The sequence below is a fragment of the Danio aesculapii genome, chromosome 21, assembly GCF_903798145.1.
Source record: "Danio aesculapii chromosome 21, fDanAes4.1, whole genome shotgun sequence".
Lineage (NCBI taxonomy): Eukaryota > Metazoa > Chordata > Actinopteri > Cypriniformes > Danionidae > Danio > Danio aesculapii.
In genome coordinates this window covers 27,448,239-27,472,287 of record NC_079455.1, presented here as the reverse complement: position 1 = coordinate 27,472,287, position 24,049 = coordinate 27,448,239, and the positions used below count along the sequence as shown (strand labels likewise).

At 37.3% G+C, this 24,049-nt stretch overlaps 1 protein-coding gene across 4 annotated transcripts in view; it reads left to right on the top strand.

Moving 5' to 3' along the window:
- LOC130215257 (retinoic acid receptor RXR-alpha-A) overlaps positions 1-24,049 on the top strand; it is a 301,966-nt gene that overhangs the window by 221,355 nt on the left and 56,562 nt on the right. For all 4 annotated transcript variants that reach the window (XM_056447175.1, XM_056447179.1, XM_056447176.1 and 1 more), the window contains one exon: positions 15,146-15,384. In XM_056447175.1, coding sequence (XP_056303150.1) covers positions 15,146-15,384 — 239 coding nt within the window. The remainder of the gene's footprint in view (positions 1-15,145; positions 15,385-24,049) is intronic.

Here is a 24,049-nt window from a genome sequence, read left to right as displayed (position 1 = left end):
TGGAAGAAAGATCAAGTTCCCATAATGTAATTCAAAAGCATAAACGTGAGGAAATAAAAAGCAAAAACATGGAAAACTGATACAAGTTCTATACCTATTAAATATGACCTATTTTTCCACCATGTCTGTTTATACAATTACTTAATGTTGGCTATGATAATCATATCAAATATGTTACATATACTTTTTATTATGAATTTGAATAGTTTATCATTAAACATGATGGCCCTATCATACACCTGGAGCAATAAGGCACAAGACATGTTTGGTGCGATTTTGTTGCTGTTTTCAGACCAGCGCATCCCTAATTTTCATGTTTTGTGCCACGTTGCTTAAATAGCAAATCCATTTGTGCTATTTTGTGGACTCATGGTTGTGCCGGTGTAAAAAGCAGGTGTGTTAAGGTGCATTGTTGGCGCATTGCTATTTTAATGACCTAAAATAGACCAAAAATTTACCAACTAAAAGCAAGTCTAAATTCGAGTTATGGGCCTATTTAGGTCCAAACGCTTACACATTGCTTAGTACACACAGGATGTACAGCAATACACAAATATCTTTACATATTAAAAAAATTTAAAGATTAAAATGTTACAAAAATATTTCAACTCAAATATAAAAACCACTGCCTCCATGCCTCATCCCAGGGGGCTTTTTTCAATTACAACTGAAATTAGAACTGAATTTGGAAATAGTTTTAAAACAAATCTTTGCGCTTAACAAATGAAATTAAATATGTAGGCTAATGGATGTCTTTGGTGGAGTGCATACAACACTGTTTCCTTATCCATGAAGGTAAAGGAGTAAAGTAAAGAGTTAAAGTAAAGTAAAGAGGCTGAATGGAGGAGGCTTGTTCTTTATCCTTGCGCCGCAGATGGTCTGTTTAACTGTTTTCGCACTAGTGAAGCGTTTAGTTTCACCACTTGCAAAGTCCGGCATGTAAATAGCAAATACACTATTGCGTGATGCAACTGACTCTTAAAGGTAAGGTGAGATGAGACTCTGATTGGTTTATTCTCAAAACACACCCATAACTCTTTAAGAGAATAACCACAACCCTGTTAGACCATACACCAGGACGCAGATCATATTTTTCCATCATTAAAATAGCAAAAGTGGATTCAGACAGGCCCTAAATGCTTTTGCGCCATGCGCTTTAGACTTATCTTACCTAGATCGTTAAAATAGAGGCCAATATAATTGTGACAAAGGGAAAAAAATACATAAATGTTCCCAAGCAAAACATAAATACACCCAAAGTTGAAGAAACACCACAAACTGTATGTGCTTGAAAATGCCCAAATTGTGGCTCATTTCAGCTGTGCGAGATAGTCTCCTTCTGGGTGGGAAAAGTTGAAAAGGTCTGAAAGTGACTGCCCACCGTGCCCTACCCGGCATGCCTTTCTGCAGAGGCAATCTTGCAGTGGCTTCACACTGTCCTCCGTCACGGTATGCTGACAGGTGAGGGCATCTCCAGGCCGGGGTGTGAAGGAGCCCCATGCAGGAACAGGGGCCTCCTTCAGCACCGCCGCTTTTTGTGTTCTTCTTGGCTCTGCTTCCCGTCCTGACCGCCAGCACTCCCAGAGTCAGAGTAAACACATCAGCCAGCTCTATTTACTTCCATTGCTTACACAGCGCGCGGCAGATTAACCTGTTTATACAAACACGCACAGAAAAAAAAGTCTGATTAATGCCCACGCTAGACCTTATGTCTTTGCGTTCACACGCTGAAAAATTTCCACACAGTAAACACAGATTATTGTGCATCCACAACAATAAACAGCAGCTGCAGTTTAAGCAGCGATGATGAGAATAACACTAATGATGACTGTCAAAGAGGCGCGATATACTGTAAATACTGTATGTAGCTTGTTATTTGCTATGTCTTGTCTTTCTCTACAGCGATGGATGCCAAGACGGCTGTTTGCTCATCACTAGTCTGCTGTTTTTCACCAGAGCAAGTCAAACCCTCCAGAATAGAGTCTCCATTTTCTCCCGTTGCCAATTCGTATTTTTAGTCGCTGCATTAATTCAAGCTCCGGCTTGAAAGTTCCTCAGGAAGTTGCTGTGTTTCTCTCCCCCCCTCCCTCCCCTTCCTCTCGCTCGTCCTTACCTTCGAACCTGAGCATTTTCAGAGAGATGCAAATGATATCCGTTTCATCCTGCCGTCAGAGCGCCCACAATCTGTGGGCTTCAAAAAGACACGGCAGCCAGTGCCAAACATCTTTATGAATAATAGATTGTGTGTGTCACTTCTAAAAAATAATAAAAAAATAATAAAAAAACAAAACAAAACATTTTTTTTTCTTCTCAAAGGCTCTAAAACTCTCAACATTTTTTGTGTATTAGTTGAAAGTCTCTGTTGGGTGGACGTGTTGGGAGAGGTTTATTTGCGTCTTTTGTAGTTGTCGTCAAGGGAGACGTGCAGTGACCAGGATTTTCCTGGAAAAGTGCTGGAGATTGGCTGCGGAGCATGAGAGGAGAATTCCCTCAAGTATAGTATAGGGAAAAGCTAGGAGGGGATCAGTGCTTTGCATGTTGGGCTTAGTTCAATCACTTGTTATGATGAATCCATTGGGCATTGTTTTAACGTCAGGCAGGCTTTGAAGGACCCACGTTTAACTAGTAGAACTTGTGGGTATTAAAATGCTGTTACTGCAAGGTAGCAGCTTTCCATTCCAAGTACAACTGAGCACAGATGTTTTGAAAATGTTTTGCCCATAATAAGAAAGTCACTGGGGTCTAATTTTATTTGGGCATCAAGGATGTTTAAAGTACTCTCTTTTATGTTCACACAGTCACACATGATTGGACAGCATGAAGTTTGTTGATAACTGACTTGTCTCGTTTTACCTTTGCCTGTGAGGGGTTTTGGCCTCACGAACGCTTTGTTTTTTTGTTTTGTTTTGGTTTTGTCTCCTGAAGTGTTAGCAAATTTGTATTCCATATGCATCATCATCCATGGCCTGTGGTACAACCTGCAGTGGATCAATTGCGCTCCGACTAGCTGTGGGGGTACTCTAGGGATGCAACTGTTCTTGGTAAAAAAAAGTATCGTCCCATTGTTCTCCCACAGTTCCGTTTGCCCTGTGATCCGCGGTTCAGAATATGCATTATTAATATTAGTTTGTTAATAAAAACAACTTCAACAAAGTTCCGCCTTTGTACGCTTCTGATTACCTTTCCCATCCATTGCACATGCGAAGACCTGTCCAATCACCTAGTAGTATGTAAATCTGTTGTTGACATCACGTTTCCTCACGTGTCAGTGTGTGCATGTGGAAATTCTGTGTTTGAGCATGCCAAACGATGGGGATAAAGCACAAATGCGCAGGGAGGCACATTGCTGTCGGTGTTTCAACAGACACTCAGTATAAATTCAGACAGACACAAAAACATAACGAATGCCGTTTTTTGTTGTTGTTGCAAACATAGCCTAGATCAGTGGTCACTAAAAGGTGGATCGAGGTCCGTGACCAGACCCAGAAGCGTCCCATATGGATGCGAACATACATACAGTTTCACTCCTGTTGGGTGTTCTTCCGCACCCGATCACTCCCACAATTTACTTTGTTTACAGACTCTGTTGGACTGTTCCCGCTGAATTAAGAGAGAAGAGCCGAATGCTCTCTCTTTGCTTGTTTCATTTACTACAATGGTGCTGATAAGTGAAACGGAGCTCTCTAGAATCATAATAAAATTATATAGAAATCATAAATAAAAATGCGTTGTTGCCTCGGTAATGCAGGCTCATTGTAAACAGAAGTAATCAATACTTTACAAGTGCTCAATTATTAAGATGTGTTGACACAATTATTGTCTGCATAATTGGTTGAGTCTGTTGAGTCAAGATGTAAAATAGAAAAAGGGTAAATCTAAGCTTATTTTCATAATTTATTTGAACATAAAATTTTCAAAATGCCCTACTTTTATTTAATTAATGTGAGAACATGCAAATTTACAGTCATATGTGTGAAGCTGTTGCATTGTCAGGTGTTTGTTACCCAATAAATATGTTTATTGTTCTTTGAATCGTTCTGTAGGCATTATTTTAAGCATAGCACAAACCGTCCCGTTCCGAAACCGTGACCCTAAAACTGTGATACATATCGAACTGTGAGTAGATTGTGAGTAGACGCATGAGTAGAACCATTGCACCTCTAGTGTTCTCATATATGCTGAGCACTGAATCCTTTAAAGTTGACAAGACATTCAGCCTGCCACAGACTAGTTGATTTTTTTTGTTAAACCCCTCCATTAGTTGACAGCCACCTGTGACGACGACTGTTCAGACCTGAAGTTTTCCCTCTCATGATCTCCGTCCTCTTCTCTGGCGTTAGAGGATGAATTATAGAGATGAACATCTGTTGCAGGCTCTCAGCCCTCTGCAGCTCTGCTCCTGTTTTCCATTCATAATGCAAACGCTGCTGTTGCTGATGCCTGCTAGCTTTTAGCACCAACAGGACATTCCTGGACCAGTCGAATTCAGACAGTGAGGAAAGCAATATTCTCAGCCGCAAACATCACACCCATGGACTACTGGATGAAAGTCAATCCATATAACAGCAGATTGGAAACACTTCAGGAGTTTTGAGGTTGTCATCTAAGTTGACGAGTTCAGTAGGATTGCAGTGTATTGCGTTCTTTAACAGTCTGTCTTAAAACAAACCACCTGATATTGAAGAATATATCTTATCATAATTCGATAAATGCTGGGTTTTCAAACAATTCTTTAAAAATATGTCAAAAAATTTGACACACAGGTCTGTTACTGTAAGAACATTGCTGATTTTTAACTGTGACTATTTTCTTTTGATAGAAACTGCAAAGAAGTCTTGAACTTCTGTTGTGAGGCTAAAATTTAGTCTACGCAGGCCTGAAAAAGAAGATAATTCTGGGGTTGTATACTGCCTTTTTGTACTGTTCTCAAAGTTGTTTACATTAAAAACACTGTTTAGTCAGCGCAGATAGCCTAGAGGTTAGTGCGTCGACACATAGCACCCAGGTGCTTGTGGCGACCTGAGTTCGATTCCCGGCTCGAGGTCCTTTGCCGATCCTTCCCCTATCTCTGCTCCCCATACTTTCCTGTCTGTAAATCCTCACTGTCCTATCAATAAAGGTGAAAAATCCCTAAAAATAATTATAAAAAACACAGTTTATAAGTGCTGTAATGGATTATTTTTGGTCTTGTTCTGAACACCCTCCTTAGAACACACTGATTCAATTGCCATTTGGCACTGAGAAGTAAACGCCCACTGGTTTGATTTGCTTATAGTTTTGAATATTTGCATTTTTATTATTGTACTTCCATATGCCGCTTTTGTTGGCAACAGTAACTCAAATAACCAATCGTTACAACCGAGGTATGCACGTCAAACACATTAAACCTTGAGGCAGATGGGCTACAGCACCAGAAGTCCTCACCGGGTGCCACTGCAGTCAGCTAAGAAAAGGACGCTGAGCCTATAATTCGCTCAGGCTCACCAAAATTGAACAATAGAAGATTGAAAAAACATTGCCTGGTCTGATGAGCCTCAATTTCTGAAGGAACATTTGGATGTTAGGGTCAGAACTTGGCATCAACAACATGAAAGCATGGATCCATCCATCCTTGTATCAATGGTTCAGGCAGGTGGTGGTGGTGTAATGATGTGGGGGATATTTTCTTGGCACATTTTGGGCTCATTAGTACCAATTGAGCATCGTGTCAACTCCACAGCCTACCTGAGTATTGTTGCTGACCATGTCCATCCCTTTATGACCACAGTGTACCCATCATCTGATGGCTTCTTCTAGCAGGATAACACAGTATGTCATATACTGTAGCGTGAATTATCTCAGACTGGTTTCTTGAACAAGACAATGAGTTCACTGTACTCAAATGGCCTCCACAGTCACCAGTCTCAATTCAATAGAGCACCTTTGGAATGTGGTGAAATGGAGGATTCACATTATGGATGTGCAGCTGACAAATCTGTAGCAACTGTGTGATGCTATCATGTCAATATCGACCAAAATCTCTAAGGAATATTTCCAGTACCTTATTTAATCTATGCCATGAAGGATTAAGGCAGTTCTGATGGGAAAATGGGGTCCAACCTGGTACTAGTAAGTATAACGTTCTAACAATTTTGTTCATGACCTCTATAAAGAGATCTGGTCATTAATTCACCTTTATATTGTCCAAACATAATGTATAATTTTCATTGTTTTGTGAAACACAAAGATATTTGAAAAAAGTTTCTGTTCATACAGTGAACAGAAGGCATTGTTCAAAACACCCTTTTCTTCACAAATGCAATTTTGCATATTTATCTGGTTCAACACCCACCTGTAGGGTCTTTTCCCACCCGTATATTTTCCTGACGAATTACAGCTAGCCGTGGCAGTCATTTATGGATCTGTTTATCTTGCTACAGGAATGCATGCTCGCTTTGTTCTCGAGCAGTGATGTAACCGGCCCAGAGCAATAAGTGGAATGAATATGAAACTGTGGTTAAAGCGCCTGTCACAGCAAACCTGTGAAGCGGAGATCAGAAGAATACAAGAGAGGCTCTCTCGACCAATCACACCCATTCAGCTCCTTTCAAGTGCAAACATTAGTCATGCAGTCATCGCACCAGCAGACCCAACATGATAGTGTGCAGACGTCTGTGTGTGTGTGTGAGAGAGAGGTCTTTAGGTATCATGTGACGGTGAACAGGAGATCTCTTTCTTTCCTTTCACCTTCACTGTATCCCTTCATTCCCTACAAAGGTCGAGTAGAGCACTAGAATTTACATTACATTCACTTCGTATTCATGCAAAGTGGATGATCTATGATTTTATATAGGTAAAAAAAGAGTAGTAAAACATAAATCTGAATTTTGAAAACACACATACTATATATTTGCTGGATTAATTGATCTGTCCTAACAATTTTATAAAACATTACAACAACAAAAAAAGTCTAAAAAATATATTTTTATAATTATTATTGTATTATCGAAGTATATTGATATTTTGAAAATGGGAAAAATGAGAATTTCAACACTACTTGTACCATTGGAAAAAAATGTATTTAAGATTTTGCCTTTAATAAATCGTTAATTATTTTTAAATAAAGGTAGTGCAGAGCTTTTTTCTGATGCGTATTATCTTCCAAGCACCTTGTCTAGTGGTTGAGCAGCTCTAGAATCTATCTGACTATATTTTGAAAATATGAAACGTCCAAATCTTTTATAAATGATTGAAACACCCATGTTCAACATCTGTTTTGAAATAAAAATTTCAAAGATTTTTTTTTTAATTTGAAAAAATTCTATTATTATTATTATTATCATTAATAATAATAATAATAATAATACATTTTATTTAAAGTGCCTTTTAAGAAACCCAAGGTCATTGTACAACATATTATATACACAATTCAATAATTTAAAACTGTACAACATATATAATTCAATAATTAAAAAAAAACCAACAGTATAAAATATAAAAGATAATAATAAAATACGAAGAAAAATACAAAATGTAGTAGTTCAGCTATAAAGAGTAAGTTAATATGAACAGCAGAGTTTTAAGTCTGGATTTGAACAGAGGGAGAGAGTCGATTTGTGTACTATATACATCTACTTTTAGTCAGACCCTCTAGTTTTTTGCGATTATACGATCGCTGAATCCAACGCAAAGTCAATAAAAAGTCCCAAATTTTTGCGATCCTGTTAAATTCTTAATTAAAATAATCGCAAAAAATATTAATAATCTCATAAAACATCTAATTCCAAATCATATAATCAAGTTATATTTATTTCAATTAGCAATTAATTGTTTTACATGACTTATAGACATTGCATATGCAGCGCACTTGATGTGCTTGTGTCTCTCGAAAAAGGACGTCTCACCTGCACCCTCACAATCCACATTTCATGAGGGTGGGGGGAATTGTTTTGCAGCCTGTGCAGTTAGCAGAGACGGGTGAAGTGTGAGTGATTTACAGGTGAAGTCAATGCAAAGATTGGATTAGACATCCTGTGGCGTGTATTGATCGTTTTATGCGTTTGACGCACTTCAGACTGCAAAAGAAAGTTGGAGCAAACATCTAACAAATGGAGCAGTGAACAGACAGAAAAGCAAGCAGCTTACAATGATGGAGATTCATTGAAGGATAACGGCCGCTGGACTTGACCGAATTGAAGGACGTTATTTGTGCTTTACATGTATGGCTGGTCTTGTGGTGTGCGTAAAATTGATAAATGATTTCGCTTTACTCTTTCCGTGCCGTTGACGAGAGAAAACGCTTCCCTGTCATTGATGAGTTTTACGGCAATTCGTGTTTTAGGTGTATTACATATTCCTATATGTGAGGTACATTTTATGTATTTTATGTATATATATATATATATATATATATATATATATATATATATATATATATATATATATATATATATATATATATATATATAATTATTTTTATTTATTTATTTTTTTAATTGCAAAATTGTCCGCAAATGTCTGTGAATTACCACCCATGAGAATTACCATTTGTGACATCATTTTATCACAAAAATCATGAAAAACTAGGGGGTCTGTTTAGTTATAATTTATAATTATATAACTTATAATTTAACATTATAAATTATAAACTTTTTTTATATAAATACATTTTAAAAATTTATAAATATAAATTTATAATTTATAATGTTAAAATCTTATAATGTTAAATTTTTTTTTTTTTTTTTTTTTTTATATATTTATTATCTGTTTTTTGTCCTGTCTCTGTAATCCTGTTGCACTGTAGAAGCTTTGTCACGAAAACAAATTCCTCGTATGTGTGAGCATACCTGGCAATAAAGCTCTTTCTGATTCTGATTCTGATCTTCTAAAATATGACATGTATTGCATCATTTATTTACAACTTCTGCATCATGCAGTGCACCTTTCTGCAATACATCCTGGTGCATGCGGATTGAAATAATGATCGTGATTCGTGCTGATTTATTTGCTGGTTTGTACCTGTCAGATGCCTCGGAGGTGATCGGCAGCAGATGACAGCCGTGTTGGCACAGGGTGATGTTTGGAGGGCTGCCACTCTTATTCAGACGCTGCCAGGGCTCTGCTTTCTGTCTTACCTGCTCTTATCTAATCTAGCAAGCATATTTATCCGCTGAGCTTCAGGTAGCACGACACCCCGATGATTATACAGACGCTTTCTCAGATAAAACATGCTTCTCTTTACAACCAAACAGGTTCAGACGATGAGAGATAATGGGAAATAGGTGAAAGATTTGCAAGAGACAGGAAAGACAGAAATGGATGCAGTGTCATTAGGTTTAAATAAGGTAGATCAGTGAGGTCAATGAGGTTGACGAGTATAGCTTATCATTTTCCATTTAACAGACTTACAGCTGTTTTTAAAGCAAAAGTTCTTTTGTTAACATAGTTTTATAGTATCATAGTTATTTTAGAGATCTGTTTCAGACAAATTATGTAAACTGATAGCCATTGAATTTTGTAGTATTGTTTCCCTGCTATAAAAACCAATGACTACAATTTGCCAACATTATTCAAAAGAACTACAAATGAAAAACAAATGATCTAATAATAATCTGAGGGTGTGTAAATCTTGAGTACAATTTTGGGGCGAACTATCCCTGTTAGTTATTTGCTGTTTTAATAAATGTTGTTCAGACCAGCAGCCTTGTTTTTAAATGATTAATTTATGCTTGAAGCAGCTTTCAGTATAATGTCAGTGTGGATGGAAGTCTGTTCTTTTTTTGTCTGTCCATTTTTCTTCTCTCTCTATCCTGTTTTCCACCAGCTGTGCCCCTCTCTGGGGCGGATTAAGTAAGAGCCCCTTTTATCCGTCTGTAATCCTGATCTGGCAACCCTGGCCTTCATAGAGAGGAACACACCACCAACTGGCAGCACAGTATATATAATGTGTGCACATACACATGCATGCTTGTGTACTACAGAAATATTACAACAAAAAATATAATATTTAATATCATACATTATGATTATATTTTTTACATATAGATTTTGTTTTATATAAACTATTAGGAGACCAAATGAAAATGTAAATATATTGGATATTTTGTTTAATACAAATAGTAAATGTGCTATTTGCATTAAAAAATAAAATGACAAAATATAAATCTATTCACAAACTTAATATGTGTGTGGTTTAAAATGCATATTTATGTATGCATTTTATTTGCTATTTTGTTTATTTATACTTTTTCATTTTCCATTTTATTGCAAATTGTATGTTTCATATTTCAATTTAAAATAAATATGATTTTTATCATTACTTTTACTATATTTTTTTATAAAGATATTTTCTATAATATATATACTCACCAGCCACTTTATTAGGTTCATGTTTCTAGTACCAGGTTGGACCCCCTTTTGCCTTCAGAACTGCTGTAATCCTTCATGGCATAGATTTAACAGGGTACTGGAAATATGCATCTAAGATTTTGGTCTATATGGACATGATAGCATCATGCAGTTGCTGCAGATTTGTCGGCTGCACATCCATGATGGTAATCTCCCATTCCACCACATTTCAAAGGTGCTCTTTTGGATTGAGTATGGTGACTGTGGAGGCCATTTGAGTACAGTGAACTCATTGTCATGTTCAAGAAACCAGTCTGAGATAATTCACGCTTTACGACATGGTGTGTTATCCTGCTGAAAGTGTGAATTGTAGCCTCAGTTTCCTTTTTTTAGCTGACAGGAGTGGCACCCGGTGTAGTCTTCTGCTGCTGTAGCTCATCCGCCTCAAGGTTTGACATGTTGTGCATTTAGAGATGCTCTTCTGCATACCTTGGTTGTGGTTATTTATGTCACTGTTGCCTTTTTGTCAGCTTGAACCACTCTGCCCATTCTCCTCTGACCTCTGGCATCAACAAGGCATTTGTGCCCCCAGAACTGCCGCTTCTCTGTTTTGGAACATCCTCTGTAAACCCTTGAGATGGTTGTGCGTGAAAGTCCCAATAGATCAGCAGTTTCTGAAATACTCAGACCAGCCTGTCTGGCACCAACAACCATGCCACATTTAAAGTGACTTAAATCACCTTTCTTCCCCATTCTGATGCTCAGTTTGAACTGCAGCAGTTCGTCTTGACCATGTCTATATGCCTAAATGCATTGAGTTGCTGCCATGTGTTTTAGCTGATTAGAAATTTGCATTAACCAGCGGTTGGACAGGTTCAAAAAGTTTTAAAAAATTAAATTAAACGCTACATATTTTATATAAATGTTCTATAATTAAAAACAAAAACAGCTGGATCTTCAAAAGCTGACTCTTTACACCTGGTGAGGATATGGCATCAGACTCTGTCACTGACCCTGAATCAGCTTTGTGTCCCTAGTGCATTGCATCTGCCCGCTGACAGATAGTCATCAAAGTGTTTCTGCAGCAGAAGCAGGACCACCATCTCTGGGGGTCTTATCACCTCAACATAAAACCCTCATTAGACAGAATAATGATCGTGTTATGCTTGCATGTGCCGGGAAAGCGTGTTTTCCTGTTTATGTGACACCGTGACATTGGAGAATTAATTAATGTCTTTTTTTTGGCAGTCGGCGGGTGTGAACAAGTATATGAATACAGCGACAGAAGCAGCTGATTTGGGGCTGTTTGCAGGAAGTGCTCTGGAGGAGGGCAGGATGTAGGGGAAGTGTTTTTGCGTGGCGGATCTGGCAGGCAGGCAGCCGCTAGCAAACCCCGCTGACAAGCTCACTCTTTTATATACTTCGTCCGCCCTCTCGAGTGCCTTTTGGCCTGGAATCCATCACAAGATACTGTGAAGTGACATCGGGCAAGTGGAGACACAGAGCTCCTGGAAAACACAGACTGGACATGCTGTTTTTCTCAACTGTCACCTAATTGAGTAATACATCATCCTTATTCTGTGCAGCTCCTTTATGAAGCTAGCCTGGTGTGAGTCTCGGCCGCTTACGTATTTGTGTGAATTCAGGAAATACATGAGTTTTTTTTTGCTCTTTCTTCAGTGATTATTTGGAAAAGGTTTTATTAATAGTCAGTGTTTTTTCTTGTTTGTTTTCAGTTTCTGGCGTTTATTAGTTATAGCTAACAAATTTGACCCTTTTTTAATTGCTTGTGTGTCATAAAGCATTGAGTTCCAAATTTTACACCTTACAATTCCCACTTTTTGTTCATAGGTTTATATCTCACAATACTGACAATAAAATAAGAATTTTGAAATATAATTGATGTTTTACTTATAGTTGTATGGAAAGGTTGAGATTAAAAGAAAATACTCAGAATTGTGATATATTAACACACAAATCTCAATGAAAAAATTCAGAATTGCTCAATTTTATCTTCAAATAGTAAGATATAAATCTCTTCAATAGTTGGGGGCTCGTCCGGGATATATTAAAATGATTCAAGACTCTTAATTTTGTCCTGGATAATAGTTTTGTGTGTGTGCGTACTCAGTTGACTCAAAACTGTGACCAAGTGAAACAAAGTATCATTTTCTCCCTTTGCGATTTGGTCTCTTGTGAGTATTTGTGAGAATTTAGACAATGACTACTTTTGATTTAAAAACATTTGTCGCTAATCCAACATTGGAAGTTTTTGAGCGATGTAGGAAAGCTGAATTGTTGCAGAAAGGGGAACACTATTGCATTCCTGCGGTGAGGCAATCTCTGAAGCGCCTTATTAAAGATTTTAAAGCACCTGGTTGAAAACAAAATGTGGTTGGCAATGAGGTTGGTGCAATGGCTGTAGAAAATAGTCCTGGTAATTTAGTGGATACGGAGAAGGAGACGAGTGAGGATGCCATGGTGGACACCTTGACAGACAGGCTCATCGCCCCTCTATCCGCTTCCCCCGACTTCAATTGAGTCTGGGGGTGGTGCAACGCTGAAGGTCCGCCTGGCAATCATGCAGATAGAAGCCCAAGAGTGGGTTGAGATGTGCTGAGCCAAGATAAAACTGCGCATGAATATCCGCAATATCGTTTGATTTGTGATTAATGCTCTTGTCCAAAATCTATTGAGATTGCAATGTGTTTGTTCATGAACTCATCCAGTTAACTAATACTTTTTGAGTAATACCTCGGAGAGGGTGTAAAAGTGACCAAATCACGTGAAATACATGTGCAACACTCAGATTCATTTTTGTATTATTTCATTAGGTTCAGGATACATTGATAGATTGAAGATATTCAATTGTTCATGTTTTTCTTTTGATATTTAGCTTAGTTTGTTTAATACAGTTAGTATGTTTTGTTATATTTATTTATTTGATTTAAGCACCTCTAACTACCTACTCTCCAACAGGTAAATTATCATTTATTTATTGTAAATGTTTCTTTCACTGTATAATATTTTTCACTTGTTCAATTCTTTCTCGATCCATTGGGCACGCACGCACGCACGCACGCACGCACGCACACACACACACACACACACACACACACACACACACACACACTATTAAACTATTATGTTATGTCAAAACACCCTTAGTTTAATATTAACAACTAAAAGGACGTAACATATAATTAAAAAAAAAGTTTAAATGGGCATCCAAAGAATTCTGAAGAACAGAAAAATGTTTTATGTAAATTGAAATAATAATGCATACTATATAGTATACATGTGTGTCAGTACAAATTGTGGTATTGCTTTAAATTTTTATTCCCATTCAAAATATTAAAGAAAAGAATTACTGTAATGAAATGCAGGAAGATTCATGAATATAAAGCCTGCAGGTTTGGGAAGGCAGAGAGGAAGAAAGGAGGAGTGTAAAGGAAGTAAGAACTAGATGAAAGAGTGTCAAGTACAAGGAGATCAGGACAAGGTTAGAGAGAGGGAAATCATGCTGTCATGGACACTGGAAATACGGCCTTGTCACCCAAGCAAGACTGACAGATGTACCTCCATCGTCTCTGGATGACAGCTGACAGCATGACGGACAGGTTCAAGGAGAACCGGAGAGCGCAGAATGGGCTGAGAAGAGAGGAAGAGTACGCAAGCAGAAAATGAGATAATCAGAAGGCATCCTTAGGGGCCCTTGACCTTGTAATCTCACTCTCAGTCTCTCTCTGTGTTTTCTGGAGCGTTCACAAAGCCCGTAAACATGCACTAGATTAGAGCCATTCGGTTTACGTTCAAGAAGTTTACATTCAAGAAGATTTGTCCTTTTCCACAAGGATCTGAACAATCCTAAATGCCAAAAAAGGGCACCATTTCAGGAGTCATCTCCTGTTTTTCCTGAAACTAGTGAGCAACCTATGTTGTACAAGTACACTCTAGAAAGCTCTTCATAATGTCTTGGAATTTATTTACATGTTTGGTTACATATTTTAGAGTGAATTTATTTTGTGGATTTACAAGCCTTTGGTTTATAATTGCAAATCTTTGTGTAACATTTTAATAAAAATTGCGTATAATTCCTGAAATACATTTTATTCATTTATTTTATTCATTTAAATTCATTTTATTATGATTTTTATAATACAACTGTGGAAGTATTTGATGTATGGTGGATTTACAAACCACTTGTGAGCAATTAGTTGCAGCCGGAATTAAGGGCATCCGCTCCATAAAACATTTGCTGGATAAATTGGCGGTTCATTCCGCTGTGGTGACCCCAGATTAATAAAGGGATTAAGTTGAAAATGAATGAATGACTGAATGTGAGCAATTATTAAAAAAACTCCACTCAAAATTGCTAAAATACTGTACATTCAAATGTATTTTACATTATTTGTTTGTAACTGTTCCAGTAAAGATGTAAATGTATTTGCAGTATAATGATTCACAAGGAGAAAACACACGGGGAAAAACATAAAATCCTCCAGCTCAGCTTCTCCATATGGAGGAGAAATGTTTGTAATTATATTAATTTATGGTAAATGATTCACTGCTCTAACTTGTGACCTGCGGTAGATAAAGAAGTGCAGTGCACCCATGTGACCATCTGTCTTTTGTTTCTTTCTCAAAATAATCATGCAACGAGACGTTCAGTAAGTGGGTGAAATGAGCCTGTTTTTGGTGTGTGGTCTCATAGTTCCTGCTTTTATGTCATTATACAAGATTTGTTTTTTGGCGGGCCAAATTGCTTCAGACTTAAAGTAAATGTTCTCACCGCTTCTTTCTGCTTTCCTCCCCACAGACTGCACCGGACAGTTGACGTCCTCTCCTCTCAGCTCACCCACGTCCCACCGAGGGATGCACCCATCCCTGCTGAGTCCAACATCATTAGGCCCCTCGGGGTCCCTGCACTCCCCCATCAGCACTCTGAGCTCACCCATGAATGGCCTGGGCTCTCCCTTCTCCGTCATCAGCTCGCCTATGGGCCCTCATTCAATGTCATCTCCTGGAGTGGGTTACGGCCCCAGCATCAGCCCTCAGGTAGGCCTGCACTCTTAGAGGCTCTATTAATATCAGTATTTCACATTAGAACCACCACGAGGTTAATGAACCCACAACTGTTTTTTTTTTTTTAATTTATAACAGATTTTCAATTAAATATCTTTGACTAAAATCATGTTATCTATAACCCGTTGTTGTTAACAGTTGAGATTAAAAATGACCAAAATGGCTCATTTACACCTGTAAGCAGCAGCAGGCCAAACTTGTCTATATAATGCCTTTATTTTTGTGTCACTTATTTTTTTAGTGTTGGTGCACATCAGATACATATTGTTTATGTTACTTGAACATTTACTCCATTTATCTGCCAGTTAAGCAGCCACTTTCTTACATATGTTTTAGGAGAAGTTGATGAATTAATATGTTGTAAATCTAACAGCTCTAATCTCTCCATATGAAGCCAGATCATTAATGATTTGAAAATGGCTTGTTCAAATAAACTTTTGTTATGCGGATGATGCAGCAATAATTGTGTCTCATGAGAGGAGGTAATTTATTGAAAATGAAATGAGTTAACAAATTGAGGAAGTCTCTGAATGGTTTTGCCTTAATAAATTGTCCTTACATTTTGGTAAAACTGAATTTATTTTATTTGGTTCAGCTGCGAAACTAAGAAAATGTGTCGGGTCAGAGATAAAAGTAGGGGATCAAATTATTACTCCAAAACAGGAAGTGAAATATATGGGTTGCATTTTAGATAGTAATTTGACAGGTGAAAAGATGGCTGTTATTGTCCATTAAAAAATGTGTTCTAAAATTAAGTTTTTAGCAAGACAGGCAGAGCTCCTAGATATCCAAATTTTATAAATTTTAGCAAGTGCATTAGTGCAGCCATACTTTGACTATGCTGCAGCTTTTTGGTACAGCGGTAGTTCTAAAAAAATTAAAAATAAAATGCAGACAGCCCAAAAGTGAGTTGTGTAGAATTGTTATGAAAGTACCTCCACTGACACATTTAAATAATGAACATTATAATCAAAGTAATGTTTTAAAAGTTGAGAATAGTGTAAAGTTTTTAAAAATTAGTGATGCTTTGTAATATTTTAAAGAAAATGGTCCCAAAATATTTTCTTAATCATAATTTTTTAGTTAGTGAGGGACATTGTCATTCTACAAGAGCACGTAGCAGAGATTTTTACCCATATAAATTTAAGAGTGAATCAGGTAGAAATTCATTTTTGTGTACTAGCTCTGCTGCTTGGAATGTTTTGCCCACAATTTTTAAAGAGATTCAAATTGAGAGTGTTTTTAAAAGGGAAATTAAAAAGTGGTTGTTTTACAGTTGAAGTTGAGGATTTTGTTGTGCTGAGTTGCTGAGCTGATGATGTTTGCATTCCATTTATGATTTGCTCGTTCATTTTTTAAGAATATCGAGAATCACAATGGAAATAAGCCTGTGGATTTTTTGTGTACTTTATCCTCGACAGTTTTTAAACTATTGTATGGATTGGTCTAACTGGACTTGTTTGTATATTTTTGTTAGAATTGTCAAAATCAATCAATCAATCAATCAATCAATCAATCAATCAATCAATCAGTCTAAAAAAATTATACATTTACAAAATAAAATCGCAGCACAATTCACATTTTAAAAAAAACAATTTGTGAGTTCAAAACAATTTGTAAATACACAAATCCAATTCGTAAATAAAAAAAAAGCACAATTTATAAATTAGGGGTGTCAAAATGAATTGTTTCTTCGGTGCACCACGATGCAGACGCGGATAATTAGGTATCGGTTCAGTAATAATCATAACCGGTTATTATGTACTGACGTCATTTATCTCATATGCGCTCTGTCGCGAGGGAGGTGAGTACGGGTATTTACAACACTCCAGGCGCCAACTACTTAAAAACGCAGAAACTTTTCCTCCCCTCTCTTTTCCTCTCTGCTGCTGGCGTGACTTTTCCTCCCCTCTCGTTTACTCTTGGCTGTTACAGCGATACTTCTAGATATAGGTCTGCATTCCCGCGGCTGTACCTGTGCATTGTCGTGTGACCCGACCAGATTTCATGCGGCACGGGAATAAATTTCTGAATAAAACGCGGGAGCGGTCGGTAACAAATTGCATTTTGTGAATTATGCTCTACATGTATGAATTTTATTTTGTAAATATTTTATTTTTGAGACTGATCTGGCTCCATATTCCACAGCAGTGCATCACTCATCATAGATCAAACAATATGATCATTATTAAGCCGTTCAAATGATGCAGTGCATATTCTTACACATATTTGAAAGTATCATATATTATTTTACAATATAATTGGACAATTGCTTGCGGAAAATGAAAAAAAAAACTATATATGCATAAAACTAGTCGCCTAGTAAACTTACGATTAAATGCATTGAGTGATGGCTTTATCAAAGGTGGTGTCAACAGTAATTGGTGTGACCTGGAATTGCTCAGCATCATTGTTGAAGACACCATTTTATGACTCCTGCAAAGTTAGGTATACAATGACTCCTGACAGTTTCAATGTTAAAGAAACGCTTGCATTCAGAAATCTTATTTGTTTCACAATTAAACATTGTCACAAATCATTCTACTATGCTCTCTGCCTCTTTCCAATACTCTGGCTCAATCTGTCTTTTGTTCCATAAATAGGCCTGCACATCTCTTTGTCATTTTTAAGAAAGGCTCACAATTAAGACATCAAAGCTGGCAGTGGCCTAGTTTTCTTTGAAAGCCTTGATCCACATGAGTAAAATGCTTCTTGAATTCACACACATGTTTGAATGTGCTGGCCCCTTTTCACAGTGATAGCTGTTCTGTGGTTTTACAATCAGCTTTTTTGCTGATTTTAAATTAAAGTTACATTACTGTAAAGGAATTTCAAAGTGGATTGTTTTATTTCAGCAAAAATGAAAGTGAATACAGAACTTGCTGTTTCATTTTGAGCTGTATATCAGCTCAAATAATGCTCGGTCCAGGTTGTGATCCCATAAAATCAATATATTCGAGTTTTGTAGACTGTATTATTAATGTTAGCTTGATTATTTGTATGCTAACATTTCAAAACACTTCACTCATTCGCTTCTAAATGGTATCATAAACAATTATTAAATAACAGCTAATATGCAGAAATAAAAAGATAGTCTTTATATGTATTAATTTTGTTCAAAAAAATAAATAAACAGAACAAGCACAGAAAAAAATGAACAAAAACATGCAAAAATGCATCGACATAGGAAAAAAGCATACTGTTGGTTGTAACCATTACCAAAGTCCTGTAATATGTACAGCAAATATATTTAATGCATTCTTTTAATACATTAGCTCACATCTTACATATTTTCCAGTGAGTCAGCCATGATCAAGCACATCCATGTTTGAAGGTTCAATTCTTTGAGCTACAACTACATTGACACAGAAAGTTATTGCATTGACTTACAGTAGTTTGCAGCGCTTAGAGAAAGTGTTCTATCTTCACACAGCACTGTTCCTATGCATTTATTTCTCTCTCTCTCTCTCTCTCTCTGAGTGGGAGGCAGTCATGGGGTCTGATGGAAGGTGATTTGAGTCAGACGGCATTTGTCACTTATGTTTAGCATTCGGCTGACTGGCTGTTTTCAGGCCCAGCCGGGTGGAACGGGGTTGCGACTCGGTCCCTCTGTATTTAACCTCAGCGGATCTGGAACAGGCTCCCCACTGGCTCCAACCACCCAGCAACACACAGCACAATTCCACAGCATTCAACATACTAACCAAAGCCAGCGTCAAGATCAATCGTCAGTTTGTTCCCGAAATGTTTATTTTGAAGGTTTAACACCCACAGGTCTCCCCTCTTGAACTCTTTTATGATAGTGTAAAGGAAATATAGGAATCACTATCGTTTTTATGTTGCATTGCTTAAAGTTTCCATGTATTATGACCAAATTTACTGAATAAATATTGTTTCATTTGCTATCTTTGTTTAGCATGAAGCTTTTATTAATTTTAACTAATGTTAATCTTAATATTAACAATTACAATTTTTGTTTTTGGTAATAAATTCGTACATATTTTGAATGGAACTGCACTTACAGAAACTAACGATAATGTTTACTAACTTAATTAATGTTATACTTATTATTAGGTCATTTTTCCTCATGGCATATTAGGGCTGTTTGATATGTTTCATATCATTCGGTATTGATAATTATTGAATATCTTTTAACAATACATTTAGAAATATCAGGGTTTTTTTGTTACTTTTTTTTATTGACCAATATTACTAATGGCAAATAGTTTTAATAGTCAAAAACCAAAAATATTTAAGCAAAGTATCTGAACTCTTTATAATAAAATATACAAAAGTGTTAAAGAGACTCTTAAACTTGATAACTAAAATGTTACAAAGTGTGTGCAATGGCAAGGATAGATTAACATCTGTAAGGTGTCAATAATAAGGATACAGTAAACCCCAAACTCTGTCAACAAAACAAATTATGATAAATAAATCTGAGCCTTTAAGTAAAGGAACTAACCATCATTATTCAAATACATGCTGCAACATTACAAATTGTGAAGTTGAATGACTACATTACCCCTATGCTAAAAATCTTTCGGATAGGGAGCTAGTGGCTGGGATGCACAAGAAAAGAAACCAAAAAGCCACTGTGGCAACATCCTTACATCCTTTTCTATTTACAGTCTCTTCACTGCTGCTACACGGCACTCATTTTCGCATATGTTGTGATTCTGACCTGAAGTGACAAGCGCGAGCACGTGGTTTTCATCAGCATTTTCTCTGGCGTCTCTCGTAACTAGGCGATCATCAATTGTTTTCTCAGAGAATGACAAACAGACAAACCATTGCTGCAGCTCCGAAAAAGAACTGCAGTGTTTGGATGCGGTGTGTAATTAGTCTGCCGTTACTTTAATAAAACTATAGTGCTTCATACCGAAACTTCGTACCGAACTTTTTTTTTTATCGTTATTGACAATGGTGTTTGGTCAATAAATACCAATACCGATTGTATTGCCTAGGCAAATGGAATGTACATTTTAATAATATTTTCAACAAATTCTAAATTGCATTTTTAAAGAAAAAATATTATAAGTTGCATTGGTGTATACAGTAAGTAACATTTAATAATTTAAAATATAATAAAATAATCAAAAATGGCCATAAAAAAGTCTTTGTAAGCTTCGTAAATATGTTAAGTATTTTTACTCTAAAGCAAATCCTTTAAATGTTACAGTATTTAGAACAGAAAAAAATTGTTTAGCAATATAAGGATCAATCAATAAAAATTCACTAAAAAAACAACATTATTTTAAAGGTCAAGTCTAAACAAATGTATCAAAAGCATGGAATGTGAGAAATGCATAGTTCAGATGCTCTCATTCCTCTCTTTATTTTGCACAGATTCAAATATGTTCATACTTGGCATGGTTTGCAGAATTTATAATCTGTAAAATACAGTAGATGCTCTTTTTATTTGATTTGATCTATTTTTTGTTATTATTGTTTGTATATGTTACAGTATGCAGGCACCTTTGGGTTTGCCTCAAATTTGTGTGGTGCTGCCCATTGTTTTGCACCTACCAAGTAATCGGTATGTTTTTGTTTGTCTGGTTCAGTGCATCTGGGTTTAGTCTGTGTACAGTTTCACATCAAGCAGCATCCACCTTTTTAAACCAGCATCCACCCTCACATGGAGCTGGAAAGCATTTACAATCCACGTTTGTTTGAGTTGGATTGTGGCTTTCATGGATTCCTTTCTTTTGTTCTCTTCTTTTGAAATGTTCACTCGGGGAGGTTGGTTTTGACAGAGACGACCCACAGCGATCGCTGCAGTGGCTCAGTCTCAAACAAATGCTGTCAGCTGCCTGTAGACTCAATCCCACCAGCCCCGGCACAGCACGGACCCTGCCGTCTCCCAGCAGCTGAGACACATTAGGCACATTGCGGTTCAGTTTACAGCTCTGTCTGCTTTGAAAAATCCCTGAGCATTTGCTAGCTCTCCATCCAGCCTAAATGGCTTACAATGGTCCACCGTGTACTGTACTGGAAGACTTGGAAACGGTTACTTGAAGGTTGTTGTAATAGTTGAGGAAACTGGGTAGATGAGTACACTTATTGGACACTTTATTAGATACACTTTGCTAGTGTCAATTAATTCTCCTTGACATTAATTTAATAAGTGTGCTAGAAACATTCATTTTGGTTTATACTAGGTTAGCATTACAGAGTTACTGCAGATTTGTTGGCCACATCCATTTTTAAAATTTCATATTTCCTAATGGTGCTCTATTGGGTTGAGATCTGGTGACTGTGGAGGCCATTTAAGCTTAGTGAAATCATATTCATGTTCAAGAATCCAGTTTTGTATGAACTTTTGACATGGTGTGTTATCATGAGGGAAGTATATATCATTAGATTACACTAAGGTCATAATAAGATGGATATGGTCTACAACAGGGATCACCAAACTTGTTCCTGGAGGTCTGGTGTCCTGCAGATTTTAGCTCCAACCCTAATCAAACACACCTGAACAAGCTAATCAAGGTCTTACTGGGTATACTTGAAACACCCAGGCAGGTGTGTTGAGGCAAGTTGGAGCTAAACCCTGCAGCGCACCGGACCTCCAGGAACGAGATTGGTGACCCCTAGTCTACAACAATACTTGAGTACACTGCCTGAAGTATGACATGAAAACTTGGGATTACATTTTGGTTTTCATTCCAAAGGGAAAAATAAAGTCTATGCTGGATGTGTGTGTACGGTCAATTAAAAATAATTAAATATTCTGCTCTGTGGATATTCCGCTTATGCTGAGTGCAGACTGATTTTTAAATTAGTCGTGTCCCAGATGTTTTCACACTGCATGACTATCTGGGGTAGCATTTCCTCTCTGCTGTGTTTACACTGCAAGATGGATCAGCGACAGGAGGTTTCACACTGCATGACTTTACAATATGAAGAATCACAGACAATTTTGTCTTGGTCCACAAACTTCGTCTCACAACCTGTGAGAAGTGACATGGAAACAACACGAGGTCACCTAGTATATCTTTTATTATTAACTACATAATGAGAAAGAAGTCTTTAATGGGATAGAAATGTACTTATTTTGCCCACCTGGCTTTAAAGCGAATTAGTGTTTTCTCTTCAACTTTTTTTTCTTTTTCGAGCTGGTTGTGATATTGCTCTCTCATTGGCTGTCTGTAATCGCCGATATTATTTTCAATCAGAACACATTTCACACCACATGATTTGAATTGCAGACAGGTCCAGATATTTAGCATGCCAAATATGTCACGGGTGTCGGTGACTCATCAGTGATTCTCTCAGATCGTGTCTTTGATAGTTCACAGTGTGTGATTGTTACTTATGTGAACGAGCACCAATTTGCCTATGATTTTGGTTGTTTGTCTGAGATTTCTCAAAACATGTCGGCAAGTCAAAATCGGGGCTAAAATCGTGCAGTCTGAACTCGGCATTATGTGCACCTCTGCTTGGACTGTCCACTCAAAAAATGCAGCACTAATAAAATGACACCTCTCAGCCGGTTTGAATTGTGGTCTCTGTTTGCCATTTTCATCACCTAATAGTGTGTAAATACCTAATAGTGTGTAAATACCTAATAGTGTGTACCCAACATAGAATCATTCTGAAAACGTAGCCCTATATATGTTAGAGCTACGTACTGTTTGGCTGCATTTCATTTTTAAAATGAACGCCACAGGGCAGTATGACGCCGTTCCTTTTTGCGCTTACCAGCTGACCACTTACCTCCAGATGGACGGCTATACAGCTTTTACCAGTTTGTCCGGTAGCTCGCTATGTACTTTGGCGGACTTGAGATGCAGAGAGGAGTTGAACACGACAATGGGGTTCAAGTCTGGTGAAGAACGGTTCCAGAAAGCGAGCAAGACAAAAACACAACTTAAAAAAAATAAAATCAATTTAATAATAAAAAAATAAAGTAAATAACAGGGTGAAAAAGTGGTAAAAATCAGACGAGGGGTTTTCTTTTTCTAGATTGCTTTTGAAAATTGTTGGTTGGGTTTTGGGAAGTGGGTGGGGGTGGGTTAATCAATACAATTGGTTGGGTTTAGGGAAGAAGGAATGTGGGTCGGTCAGTCAGTCATTCAGTCAGTAAAACGGTCAGCCGACAGCGGCCTGTGGTGGATCTAAGCGAGAACATCAGGCACGAATGGCACGTTCAAGAGAAATTTGAGATCTCAAAAAATCTACACAGCGACCTCTGATGGATTTGCGAAAACAAAACTGCAACAAACGTTGCTCCTGGGATGTATTTGGCACTCTCCAGAAATGTATATAGAGGTACGTTTTTAGAGTGAGCCTGGGTTGTGTGTCTATGCCTTTTTCGACCATGAATAGAATGCCCAAAATCTGGTCTTTAAATCAAATAATTTAGCTGCAAAATAGTTTTTTAATATTTGTCGGCTTGCATTATGTTCACACATTTTCAGTTTGAAAAGGGGCTGCTTCGGCCCTCGATCCAAGTTTACTTGTTGTCCAGTGCTAAGGACCTGTCATCTCTCCTTCACTGTTGTTCTGTGATTCATTAAATAGCAGCAAGTACTTGATCTTGTGACCCCAGTGGTGCCGACCCGTCAGTCTGTGCTGGAGGTCGTGACCCTGCTCTCAGGCTCTCCAATCAGCTGGATGGACTCTACTCATTTAT